The sequence below is a fragment of the Hipposideros armiger genome, unplaced genomic scaffold (assembly GCF_001890085.2).
Source record: "Hipposideros armiger isolate ML-2016 unplaced genomic scaffold, ASM189008v1 scaffold_381, whole genome shotgun sequence".
NCBI classification, from domain to species: Eukaryota; Metazoa; Chordata; class Mammalia; order Chiroptera; family Hipposideridae; genus Hipposideros; species Hipposideros armiger.
Genome location: NW_017731731.1, coordinates 925,645 through 938,313, shown reverse-complemented (window position 1 = coordinate 938,313; position 12,669 = coordinate 925,645). Strand labels below are relative to the sequence as shown.

The 12,669-nt window shown below is 50.1% G+C and overlaps 1 protein-coding gene across 1 annotated transcript in view; it reads left to right on the top strand.

The window, feature by feature from the left end:
- HUNK (hormonally up-regulated Neu-associated kinase) overlaps window positions 1-11,668 on the top strand; it is a 127,463-nt gene extending 115,795 nt beyond the window's left edge. Inside the window, exons 9-10 of the mRNA XM_019662810.1 lie at window positions 4,151-4,349; window positions 8,288-11,668. Coding sequence (XP_019518355.1) covers window positions 4,151-4,349; window positions 8,288-8,946 — 858 coding nt within the window. The 3' untranslated portion in view covers window positions 8,947-11,668. The remainder of the gene's footprint in view (window positions 1-4,150; window positions 4,350-8,287) is intronic.
- Window positions 11,669-12,669: the final 1,001 nt, after the last annotated feature.

Here is a 12,669-nt window from a genome sequence, read left to right as displayed (position 1 = left end):
GCTGTGCATTCATGTTTCTACCTATATGAGAGATGGGGTTTCTGACAGCCCAGGGCTTTCTGGTTCAGTGGCCTAAATGTATGAACCAAGCCCTCTTTTCCTCAACTCATTCAATGATGCAAAATCAGGCCTTGGCAGGTTTCCCTTATGTGATGGGCAGCAAGGAACCAAAATCAACCATCAGATAACACCTGGGAGCCTGGTCCATCCCAGGCGCTCACAGTCCACCTCGGTTGTGATATCCCAAACAGCCAAGGGAGGTTAATTCATCATTAAGGGGACACCAGGCTCCAGGAAAGCCATGCTGAGCTGGACTTGGTAGTTACTCTAAGAAAACAGCTTCAGCTCATCCGGAGCCCCTGGGGTCCTCTGCTGCTGGCCTCACTCCCTGGGGTCATATTTCACCTAATGGCGGGCAGGGCGCGTTTCCTGGGCAGTAGCTCTTCCTGCAGCCTGAGAGATGAGGAGGTGTGGCCATACCTGTCCTTGTTAAGTTGACGGAGCAGGTGAGATGTGAGGTTCATTTCTATGCTCCAACAGCTGGAAGGACCCCCCCCCCCCTTTGGTTACACTGCCCCTCTCAGAGGAAAGTGACTTGCTGAAAGTCACGCTGCTACTCGCACAGGACGAAAACCAGGAAGGAAGGGGCAGGGGTGCAGCTCTGTGGAACACAGAGGCTAGAGTCACAGGGAAGAGCCTGGGGACCAGCACCCTGAAATCAGATCACGGGGGCCGAGGACCGCCTTCCTCCTCCCGCTGGCTGACCCACCTGCAGATGTCTCCCTCCAGAAGCCCAGTAGATCCTCACTCCCTGTTTCTTCCTCTTTGCCATCAAACAGTCCATGACATTAAGAGTCTTGGTGGGTAACCCTTTCTGGGGCCACATTTTCAAAGCATTCAGTTTTGTCCATGTCCGTGCACATAGGCAGTGGGTGGTTTAAAGAAAATGAGAAGCTGTTTTGTGTGGCACTTGCATCTGAGGCCTTGTGTGGCCCCTTCTTGGTCTGCCTTGGGGAGTTCCAGACTGTGCGTGGACCTTTTGAACTGACAGCTTCAAATCCATCGCCTGCCCTCAGGCCTGCTGGGGTGGGGAGCACCTGAGGAGTGACCCCACGGGCAGCAGCAGGCCTGCTGGGGCAGGGAGGAAGCACGGAGTGGGTGCATGTCGAAGGGGGAGCATAAGTAGCCCCTCTGAAGATCTGTTTCTGTTACGGAAGGCAATTTCGTTTCCCGCTCCCTAGGGACTCTCTTTTGGAGAAACTAGGCCGTGCAAATGAAAAGGTGTAATTAGATGACCCACTGCATTTGATAACCTGTACTTGGAGGTCACTAAGATTGGCTGGTTGTGAACAAACACGTTTGCTGTGGGCCGTGGACCCTACCACGTGGGTTATCCCAGTGGTGTGTCCCTGGCAGGGAGCGGTTAGGTGGTCAGTTCCTGGCATCCTCAGAGAAACTGGTCACTATGAAATCACCCATTATTTTAGGCTGGAGTAGGGGGTTCAGGGGGGCTTTGGAGGAAACAACCAGGTGCAGGATCCTGGGGTTAAGTTCAACAGGGTGGTCAGAGCAGGGGTTCCCCCAATTTTCAGTCCTCAGTCCATTTCACTTTCTTTGGCCCCCACAATGGGCTTTCTGCTTGTTGCCAAATATCCTTGTCAGTTGTAAGACAGAATTCTAGAGTTAGCCTTGGTCTCTTTCTACAGAAACTCATGCCTTGTACCCCATTTGCTGCCAATGAACTCCATCGGGGTGGCGATACTGGCTCCCCAGAAATTTTCCATCTTAATCCTTTAGCTTTTGAGAACCCAGAAAGATTTGGCAAGGAGCTGAGGCGAACCCGTGAAGACGCCAACCAAGCAGCCGTCCCAAAAAAGCAGTCCTGAAAAGGAGGGAACTGCAATTTTGTCTCTTCTTCTAAATGCTGTTTTACAACGTATCACAAAAGTGCATTTGATTTCTTTATTCCTGTTTAAGGTGTTAACAGGTAGACCTGTTGACTTTTCTCATAAAAATAAAGACAGATAGAAAAAGCAGCAAAGGGAGGAAATTCTGCCAGACTTCTCAGGACAGGCCTGTAACAGCCCCTTTGATGCTTGCGGGAGAGGGGGGAGCATGAAAGCTCATTTTCTTTTGCCTTCGAGAAGGGAGCCTATTGGCATTTGCAGACTCAGGGAGACGGAAAGGTGGAGGATTGTGATTGTCCCTGACCAAGGCGACCTGGAGCAGGTGGGCCCCTTTTCCTTCGTAGCATCCTGTGTGATGACCTGGACACGAGGTCTCTGTAGCATCTCGGACACCCACCTCGAGCCCTAGGACTGTCGTGTGGTCTCTGCCCCCCAGGCAGCGCGGTGTCCGGCCTTTCTGTCTGCCACTGAAATTGCCTGCCTCTACCCCAGGCTCCCAGAGGGCAGTGTGGAGTCAAGGATTAAGCACTCTGAATTTCAGGGCTGTGAATATCCGAGTAGTTCTCCCGCTCCTGGGTGAATTATTTAGCCACTCCAGCTGTTCCCTTGTCTGTAAGAGGGGATGACAGAATTTGCCTCGTCGGTATGGGTCATGCTTTTCCTGTAGGGTCTGGCACTCTGAGTGTCCTGGAGGCTGGAGGTGGCTGCCCGGACGCGGGTGGAGTTGGTGGAAGCTTCGCCTCTCATTTCTTCCTGCTTCACCCCTGCACTGGGGACACTTCAGCCAAGGCTTAGACCCCTCACGGTGACAATCAAGGCTCAGCTCAGCATCGCCACTTCCCGTTTCTTCCCTGCCCCTCTTTCCCACTCAAAAACTAGACACCATGATCCTCAGTCCGTGAAGGCTTTGAAAAGCCTCATGGGAAAAGGCCATACCAGTGCACGGAGATGTTTCCTTGAGAAGCTTTGCAGCAACATCACTGAAAAATAGATGAGCTCCCTTGAATTGCAAATGCTCTTAAAGTTTAAGGCAAAAATGTGGAAATCTGTTGTATTTTCTTCCCCCTCACTCGGGGTGAGGTCGGGGATTCAGTTGCCTCTGTTTAACAGGAAACATCAAACGCAGTCTTTAAGGCCAGAAAAAAATAACTTCTTAGTGGCATCATCCTTCCCAGAGGCTGGAACTTAGCTCGTTTTAATTCCTCTCAATTTTCACTGGCTTTTTTTTTTTCTTTAACATTTCAATAGCTATTTATTAAACCTTCTCTATGTACCTGGCTTTATGCCTAAGGCTGTGGGCTTGGAGATATGATAGTCAAATTCACTCCTGTCCGAGAGATTATAATTGAGTTGAGCAAAGGCAAGATTACAGCACAAAATGGCTAAATTGTATTGTATTTAAGTATATAAGTAAGTGCTCGCATGACCAGAGGGTGGAAAAGAGTCAGAAACCCAGCCAGGATGGCTCAGGGCCCCCTGGGTTTCTTGTCTAGGTGCCTTGGCTTGACTGAATGCAAAAGAACTGACGGTTAAGATGAAGTGGCTACATTTTCTTTGCAAAGTTGCCTTTGCAAAACTACTGTGGTCAGAATCCTAGGACTCTACTTTAAATAAGAGCAGATTTCCAGAAGTCCTCATCTGCTTTGCCTTAGTTTGTTCAGAATGTTCTAGAACAGGGGTCGGCAAACCAGCTCGCAAGCCACATGCAGCTCTTTGGGTACATTCCATCTCAAAAATTTGCCGACCCCTGGAAGAGCCAATCCTGACCCTCACAATTTAAAAATTATTTCAGAGCCATAAAATGTATTTTTACATAATCACCATTATGTGAATAATAGCCTTTAAAAATTTTATAAGTGAAACTATGATAGTTTTATTTTCATTTTCAGTTTTACTTCAGAGCCACATGTACGTACCCAAAGAGTCGCATGTGGCTCGCGAGCTGCAGTTTGCTGACCCCTGGCGGCTCTTCCATCTCAAAAGTTTGCTGACCCCTGTTCTAGAACAATTGACCTTTAGGGATGACATTGCCTTTGCTGGAACACCTCGAAACAGCGTAGCGCAGGAAGCTGGGGATGACGGAAGCCTGCTTGTGGCCCAGGGAGAGGGAAGTGGTCTCCCTGGAGTATCCGCTGGGCCTTAAGAGCACCGAGTTGTGACAAGCTGGGGTTTCTCAAACCTAACTGGATAACTCTCCAAAGAGGAATCTCATTGTATATTTTCTGTGCTTTTGAATACATATGTTGGCTTCTGATTTGAAGGATAAAAAGCCCAAAGAACAAGAAAAAAGAGGGGATTTTCTTCATCGGCCATTTTCCAAGAAGTTGGACAAGAACCTGCCCTCGCACAAACAGCCCTCTGCCTCCCTCATCACGCAGATTCAGAACACCAAGGCCCTGCTGAGGGACCGGAAGGCCCCCAAGTCCGGCTTCCCCGACAAAGGTGGGTCAGCTCGGGTCACTTTCCAGGCCACTCGTGTTGAGCTGCGTGGCTGCTGTGTGCCCCTCACGGGCGGCTGTGTGGGCCCCTGGGACAGACACTATCCCTGTGCCCGCGGGAAAGCGGAGTTAATGCACCTCAATTAATCCGGAAGCATTCAAGGTCCAGACAGCGTGGTGTTGCCCACCTGTGCAGGCAGGATATGTGAGAGCAGAGATGGGGTGCACAGTATTGTGGGAGCAGAGATGGGGTGCATGGTATGTGGATGCAGAGATGGGGTGTACAGTATTGTGGGAGCAGAGATGGGGTGCATGGTATGTGGGTGCAGAGATGGGGTGTACAGTATTGTGGGAGTAGAGATGGGGTGCATGGTATGTGGGTGCAGAGATGGGGTGCACAATATTGTGGGAGTAGAGATGGGGTGCATAGTATTGTGGAAACAGATGAGGATATAAAGTATTGCAGGAGTAGAGATTGGGGTAGAGGAATAGAAATTGGGGTGCAGGAGCAGTAATTGGGGTGTGTTGTACTGTGGAAGCAGATATCAAGGTGCATGGCATTGTGGGAGCAGAATTCAGGGCATAAGGTGTTACAGGAGTAGAAACTGGGGTATAGGAGTAGAGATCAGAGTACATGGCATTATGGACTTGGACAGCTTTCAGGCTGCAGGGGCAGAGAGTGGGGTGTGGGGGCCTTCACCAGGAAAATGGAGCATGAGAGGTCCTGAGGTGGGATCGATAGAGCCTGGGCCCCGGGTTCGAGCGAGGGTGCTCAAACCCCAGCTCTGCGAGTCCTTGTGGTACAAGGTCCTTACCTTCTGAGGATTTTAATTGGTTCGCTTACTTATGAAAGGAATTCTACCTGTCAGAGCTATCAGGGGGATTAAGGGAGATACACATGTGGGCTTCTCCCCCTCTTTCAGAGTCCAGCACATCAGATAACTCATACACATGAGGCTCCCTGCTCTGGGGTGAGCTCTGAGGGGTGCTGAAAGGAAGCACTGCACAGGCTTAACTCACACTGTGAGGGGACAGGGGGCTGGGGAGTGTCCTGGAACAAACTGTGGGGTGGAGGAGAGCTTCTTATTACTGAAGGGGGATGGGGGAGATTGTGAAGTCCAATCTTCAATCCCTTTATTTTACTTTATTTATTTATTTTTATTTATTTATTTTTTTTTTTTAGCTGAGCCATCCTGCCACCTGTTGGCAGCTCAGCAGCAGCTTAGCTCGGGCTGGGAATTGAACCCGCAGCCCTGTTGCTCAGAGCTCGCACTCTTGAGCAAGCTCTTTAACCAACTGAGCCACTCAGCCGGCTCAATCCCTTTATTTTAAATATGAGGAGGCTGAGGGTCAGAAAGGGCCTTGGCTCTCCGAGACCGACCAGTGCTTCCCTGAGGAACAGGAAAGTATCAGGAAGATTCATACCTGATTCTTACCCAGAGAAGAACAATTCCATTGGATTCAGTTTCATTCTCTAGGTTTCAGAAAGGCAGGGACCCTGGAGGAGCCCTGCTGATCCCCCCTTAGTGGGTTCTCCTTTCTGGCTTTGTAACCAGCAGTACATTTGGGTTCCCAGCCGTGGTGTCTTATGGGTCTCCCCAAGGAAGTCTAGGTGTATTTTGGGGTAACTTTGACACCCCAGAGCTGGAGTCTATTCTGTGGTACTTTCCTGGGCCAACTGTCGTTTGCTTCTTTGCGTTTTTCCTTTATCCTGGGATGTGAGAGCGTGCACGCTCCGGCGCCCTGGGGCCCATGTGATGGCTAGCACTGAGCACTCGCTGCGTGGCAGGCACGGTTGCAAGCTCTTGACTCAACCCAGTGAGATTATTCTCACCCTCATTTCTAGAGACAAGGAAATGGGCACAGAGACATGTTCAGAGAGATGGTACTGGCAGAGCCCAGATTCCCAGCGGGGCAGCCTGGTTCTAGAACTCTCTTTCCTGAGCCGGGTCGCCTCCTACCTCCTGGTAGGGATGCGAGGAAGAGGAGCAGATGTACTCACGGGGTCGTGCGGTGACCACGCCCTTTTTGCTGGGGGTGACGCAGAAGTGTTCGGGTCAGTGCCCTGGGGACGGGGAGATCAGTAGGGCACCTGTGGAGGCATCTTCTCAGGATCTACTCCTGTGGGAAGGGAAGGAAGCAGACGGAAAAGCTGGACTCCAAGCTGGGAGCACACAGCCATCTCGGAGGGGAGGGGCTGCGCCCACGCCAGCTGGGACACTGGAGACATTAGCCCTAAATGAAATTTTATTTGTCTGCCTGTGAGTGAGTCTCAGGCACCTGTGCTGGCCTGAGGAGGAAATTTTCTTTGGCATCTGTGTATTTATTTACGGAAGGTGAAGAGGATTCCTGGTGCCCTCAGATGTTCCCAAAATCGTTTCCGGGGGGCATCAGCTTGTTCCTGCCGCTGGGCCTTGGCGGGGGCCTGTGAAATGTGATGGTAGAAAAAGGAAGCTCAGACAGAGCTCGTTTCACAGGAACTTGGCTAGATTTCCCTCAGCTCCCAGTGGGTGGGGGTTTCCCCTTTCTTTTCTGGCACGGCCTGCAACCCTGGGTTCCAGTCTATGCCAACTCGAGATGGAAACCTTGGGGGATTGGCTCATTGCCTTAAATGTATAGATGAAGAGTGTTTTACCCCCGTTCAGTCTCAGATGAGGCTCCTGTCAGGCCAGAAGTCATATGGGAGCCTAAAAAAGGAAGGGAATTGGGCCGGCCGAGTGGTGCGTTGGTTAAGAGCTGGCTTGGGACACCAGCTCTGAGCAGCAGTGCCCCGGTTCGGATCCCACATGAGGGCCAGTGATGCTGCCCTCTACAGCTAAGATGCTGAACAACAGCTCTACCTGGAGCTGGTCTGCCGTGAGTTGCTGGCAATGGCGTAGGCTGCAGCCCCTGCTGCAGTGGGCTGCAGTAAGCTACCGTGTGTGACCAGCAGCCAGCGTGAGCAGCTGGCAGCTGGTGTGAGCTGCCAAGAGCCGCTCTGAGCGGCCGTCCAGGGGCCGGTGACCGATCTGCCTCAGCCGGGAAGAGCGCAATGATCACAATACCAACATGGGCCAGTGAAGCGACGTCCTCCACAACTAGACTGAAGAACAAAAGGACAGCAACTTGTCTGTTCCCCTTCCTGGGATTCCCCAGCACTGTTCCCCCCCCCCAATTCCCCAAAAAAATTAAAAAAAAAAAAAAAAAAAAAGGAAGGGAATTATGGCACGGGCTACAACTCAGGTGGACCTTGAGGACGTTATGCAAGTGAAACAAGCCAGACACAAAAGGACAAATACTGTAGATTCCCCTTATATGAGGTGCCTACCGTAGTCAAATTCAGAGAGAGAAAGTAGAATTGTGGTTGCCAGGGGTTGGGGAAGGCGGAACGGGGAGTTAGTGTTTAGTGAGTACCAAGTTTTTGATTTGCAAGAAGAGTTCCATTTCACGATAGTGAATGTACTTAACAGTATTGAACTGTACACTTAAAAAATGGTTAAAATGATACATTTATGGTATGTATTTTTTACCACAACTTTTAAAAAGTCATGAGAGAGACAATCCTTCTAGAACTCATAGGTCCTCAGCAAGCTGGGCTTGGTCAGTGTCCTTCCAGCAGTTTTGTCATCGTTCTTTTGAGCCATGCACCTTTTTTATTCAAAGTCTCTTTGGCAGTGTCCAGAATTTTAAGCAACGGAAAGGAGAGCAGATGTTAAACTGGTGCCACGAGGCAAAGCGGAACCCAGGAGACCTCCTGTCACCAGCCTTCTGTCCCCTCCATTCTAGAAAGACCATCTGGTCTCCGCGGGGAGAGCTGGATGCTGAGGCCGTTTGCTTCTTGGTTCCTCCTGACCTCCCCAAGTAGCACACTGTCTCAGTCAGGCTGGAGGTCAGAGCAGGCAGGGGAAGGGCTGTGCCTACGTGGCTGCCTTCATGATTTCCTTTGCTTTCTTTTGTGTGCAGATTCCTTTGGCTGCCGCAATATTTTCCGTAAAACCTCAGACTCCAATTGTGTGGCTTCTTCTTCCATGGAGTTCATCCCCGTCCCACCTCCCAGGACCCCCAGAATTGTCAAGAAACCAGAGCTCCCTCAGCAGGGGCCTGGGAGCGCCAGCATCCCCTCCAAGGAAGACCCCTTGATGCTGGATATGGTCCGCTCCTTCGAGTCTGTCGACCACGACGACCAGACGGAACTGCTCTCCCCGTCCCATCACTATAGGATTCTAAACTCCCCCGGGGGCTTGGCTCGTGGGAAACCCAGTGAGCGGATGCTCTCCCCAGTCCTGCTGCCTGGAAGCCCGTCACCTCTCCAGACTCCTTTGCATCCCACTCTGGTCTCCTTTGCTCATGAAGACAAGAACTGCCCCCCAAAACAGGAGGGCGTGTGTTCCCCACCTCTGGTTCCTGGCAACGGCACCACGCGACCCCTGGGGAGCCCGAATTGTGTGACAAGCCGAGGCAGGTTCCCCATGATGGGCATCGGACAGATGCTGAGGAAGCGGCATCAGAGCCAGCAGCCCTCTGCAGACAGGCCCCTGGAGGCCAGCATGCCCCCGCTGCAGCCCCTGGCCCCTGTGAGCCTCTCCTTTGACATGGCTGATGGCGTCAAAAGCCAGTGTTAACCTGGGCCAGCAGCGGACTGTGGGTCTTCCTAAGGGAAGCAATGCAACAGCTCCACATGTCCATTGGGGTGGGAAGATTTTAAGGCCTCTTGCAGAGCATCCTTCGTGGCCTCGTGTCTTCCTGCCATGCAGTGTCCCACCTGTGGAACAGGTGAAATCCACAGACCCAAAGCCTGCACCGCCCAGTCTTGTGTAGGGACCCCTGGAGATGCTGGAATCCCCTAGGAGGGCTGTCTACGGGTGCACCAGTGTCGTTCATGTCTTCGTGCCTCCTGCCTACTCACTGGCCCTCCACCCACCTCCCTCAGGGGTGAACACCATCCGTTGGTCTCCGGGCGACTCAGATTACAGACTGGTACCAGATCTTTCTTCACTGTGTGCTCTGCGTGTGCCTCTCAGCGGATCAGTCTCTTTTCAGCCATCGGCCATCGTCACATGGCAGTGTCACAAAGCAGTTCCTCCAGACCACGGTTCCCCTTCCTCCCGTAGAGGTGAATACCTAGAGCCCGGGCCCCAGGAACCTCAGAGGAAGATAGGCAGCAGCCTCTGCCACCAATACTGCCCCCTCTGAGTGAAAAGGGACAGCTTGGCAAAGACTGATCCAAACAGTGGGGACCCCAGTGAAAGGAAAAGACCAAAGGGGGCACTCATTTCTGAACTAAGATTTTTTTTTTAATTAGGAAAATACCTTTATTATTTTTGAAATGTTCCAATATTCAATGTAAAAACCTGAAGCAAGATTTTGACAGTTTTTTTGTTGTTGTTGAAACTTGCTAATGGTTAGATTGTCTCCTCCAAAGATGATTTTTCTTTATGTGTTGTCATTAAATTGAAGTAACATAATTTTTAAAACCTGATGAGAGAGAAGAGAAGTGATTCCACCAAACTCATATTTTCACGAGAGGATGAGCATGGGCATGAAAACTCACCCAGGTGGTGTGTTTGTGGCTGGTCACCCTGGTGGCCTATGGTGACTGAAGGCCCTGGGTTTGTACCATTTGTATCACCTTAGCCCTGATCCTTCCAGAAGGCGTAGAACATAGTTTCAGTTGGTTATTTAGAAAGACAGAAAATGGTTCAGGTTGAATTTGGATGCACCTGGAAGGCATGTTATCTTTACACTGTCCATAAAACAAGCGTGATTTAGAGCTCAACTAGTTTGCTGTGACCTATGAGTGGGCTTGCCTACCAGGGATCATGTTCAAAATAACAGCACTGTGTCTTCTTTGAGGAAAGCAGGCTTCCTCAAACAGGCTTTGAGTCTGCGTTCTGTTTTCACACCTTTTGCCAAGGATCGAACCAAAGATGCATCTCCGGTTCTGTGTCCATGCCGTCCCTATGTGCGTGTTTTGTGGAACCCAGCGTTGTCTGACCGTGTCTAGTTGGAGCCTGCCAGGGGGGTGACTCCATGTGGGGCTTGGGCCCTGGCACTTGGTGGGAACCGCTCGGTCATGAGCGGAATTGGGAAAAGAAGAATAATTGGCACATGTTGGAGAGCGGTTAATTCAGGAGACAGGTGACAACATGGCGTGGAGTCCTCAACTGTTGACTAGAGCAGGTGTGACAGAAACCACCACTTTGGCCACCCCAGGGCCAGTCCTCTCAGCTCACTGAAATAGGCCACGGCCCTTGAGAACTGCAGAACCTGCTTTCGTTTCTACTGGCAGCCAGCCCATGCCAGACAGTGCAGGGTGCTTCTTCATCTTTGCTCATTGACCAGTAGTGACCTCCCTCTGCCCCATACGTCCCTGACTGAGCAAAGAAAAAGAGGATATTTGGCTGACCCCCAAAGCCACTGCAATGCCCAGTCTTGGCTGACCTTGACAACACCTGGAGTTGCTGCTTCCCCCACGATGGGATTGCCCCAGCTCTAGGGTTTTTGAGGAGGGAGTCAGACTCCTGGCTGTGGGTGTGATTTCTTTGTATGGCTGCAGACTGGATTCTGGAATGTTCCATGGAAAAGAGCTTTTTAATCAGAGAAGAGAAAAGAAGCATCTGAAAGAGACCCTTTCTCCATTTGACATGAAAATGTTTGGTTTGGGATCAGTGAAGAAACCTTCTTGGAAGATGGTTTCCAGCTGCAGGCATCCCGCCGTGCAGGTTCCCCGGCTGTGTACCTGTGCCTTGTGAACTTGTAGCCCTTGATGTCTCTTTCTTGTATTTTACTTTCCTCGAGAACGTGAGCGTTTCTGTGTCACTGTTATCTCATTGGGACTCATTGGGACATGTTTCCCGTTCCTCAAATGCTTCAAGAACAGCTGCAGACTGTCATACAAAGAACTGACCATGTTACCATTGGTAACTTGAACTACGAACTCAGGTTTATTCTGAACCCAGTGAAAGGTGAGGGGGAGTAAGGAAGGGGGGGGGTAAACTGTATTTTTTGTGTGAGCACCTGACAAATCTATGAAATCGAATGAAAGAAGAAATGTTAAATTGTTTATTATTTTATTATATTTATATGGAAAACTTGACTCTGCCTTTGGTAAGTACAAAGCGTGTTGTCTCTTTGACCCATGACTGTCTCTCATTAGTCAGCCCCTGTGTTCTCGGTCAGCCTGTAGTTACTGATGGAAATGATTGAATTGTCATCGTGTGACGTCCAGGTGGAAAAGTCAACCTTCATTGTACAATTTGGTCATAAGTAAGGACTGTATTTATGTGACCATTATTAAATGTATGTACTTTTATAATGACTGTGAAATACACTTTTCCCTCACTACGACTGCTTCATTTATTTGTGGTAAATCTTTAAACATCGAGTACATTGCAATTAGATGTACCATCATCTACATAAAGTTCATGGCCCAGCAAATGACAGGATGCGAGTGGGAATCACGTGTGGGGTGTTTGAGGGCATTTTCTGCTCCACTAGTCCTGCTTCATTTCACTTGTAACAGGTCCATCTATAGAAGTCTGTGTGACTAACATGTGGCAAATGGCAGTTCAAGATGAGTCAGCGTTTTTGGGGGGTGGGGAGGTGGTGATTCAGGATCTCCTGTGAAGACTCTGAAAATGGCACATGAAGAATGACATCTGTGAGTGTTACCTCTAGGTTTTGTCCTTGTTTTAGACCTTGGGAGGGAGGGAGAAGAGGGGTGATGATGTAGAATGGGAGGGGGGTCTACATACATTGGCTGTTTGGATTGTCCCAGTCCTGACTTCATAACTGTTCACAGAAAGCTTTTCATATATACCATCTTGCCAAAACCCTTGTGTCTCCTGTGCAGTGTGGCTCAGAGAGTGGCATGGTAGAAAGCCCGTACAAGAAGCTCTGAAGTTTAGTGGAGTGTGTGGGGTGGGCGCAAGAATAAGTATCTAGTTTTGATGATGTTTCTTTTCGTAATCAGAACATTTTAGATCAGAAAGGGGCCTGAGATCATCTGGTTCAACCCCAGCTTTTTTGAAGAAGAGAGAAGGGCCCCATATGGTTTAAGGCTCTCCATGGCCCCTGAATGAGCTAGCTCTGGGGCAGGCTCCTCTCAAAGAATACAGAGAAGTCAGAGTGTGGCTGCCATGGACGGAGGGGAAAGTCAATAGCAGGTCAAGCTGTCATCACAACAGGCATCTCTGAGGTCCCTATATGGGTAAACTCTGCATTTTAAGTCTTCCCCAAATTATGCAGCTTCAGATTCTGAGCATCACACTCTTCCCACCATCTACTATCAGCTCTTGAAGCTAAAGAGACTCTTTTCTCCTCAACAGACATCCCAAGTAAGCAGC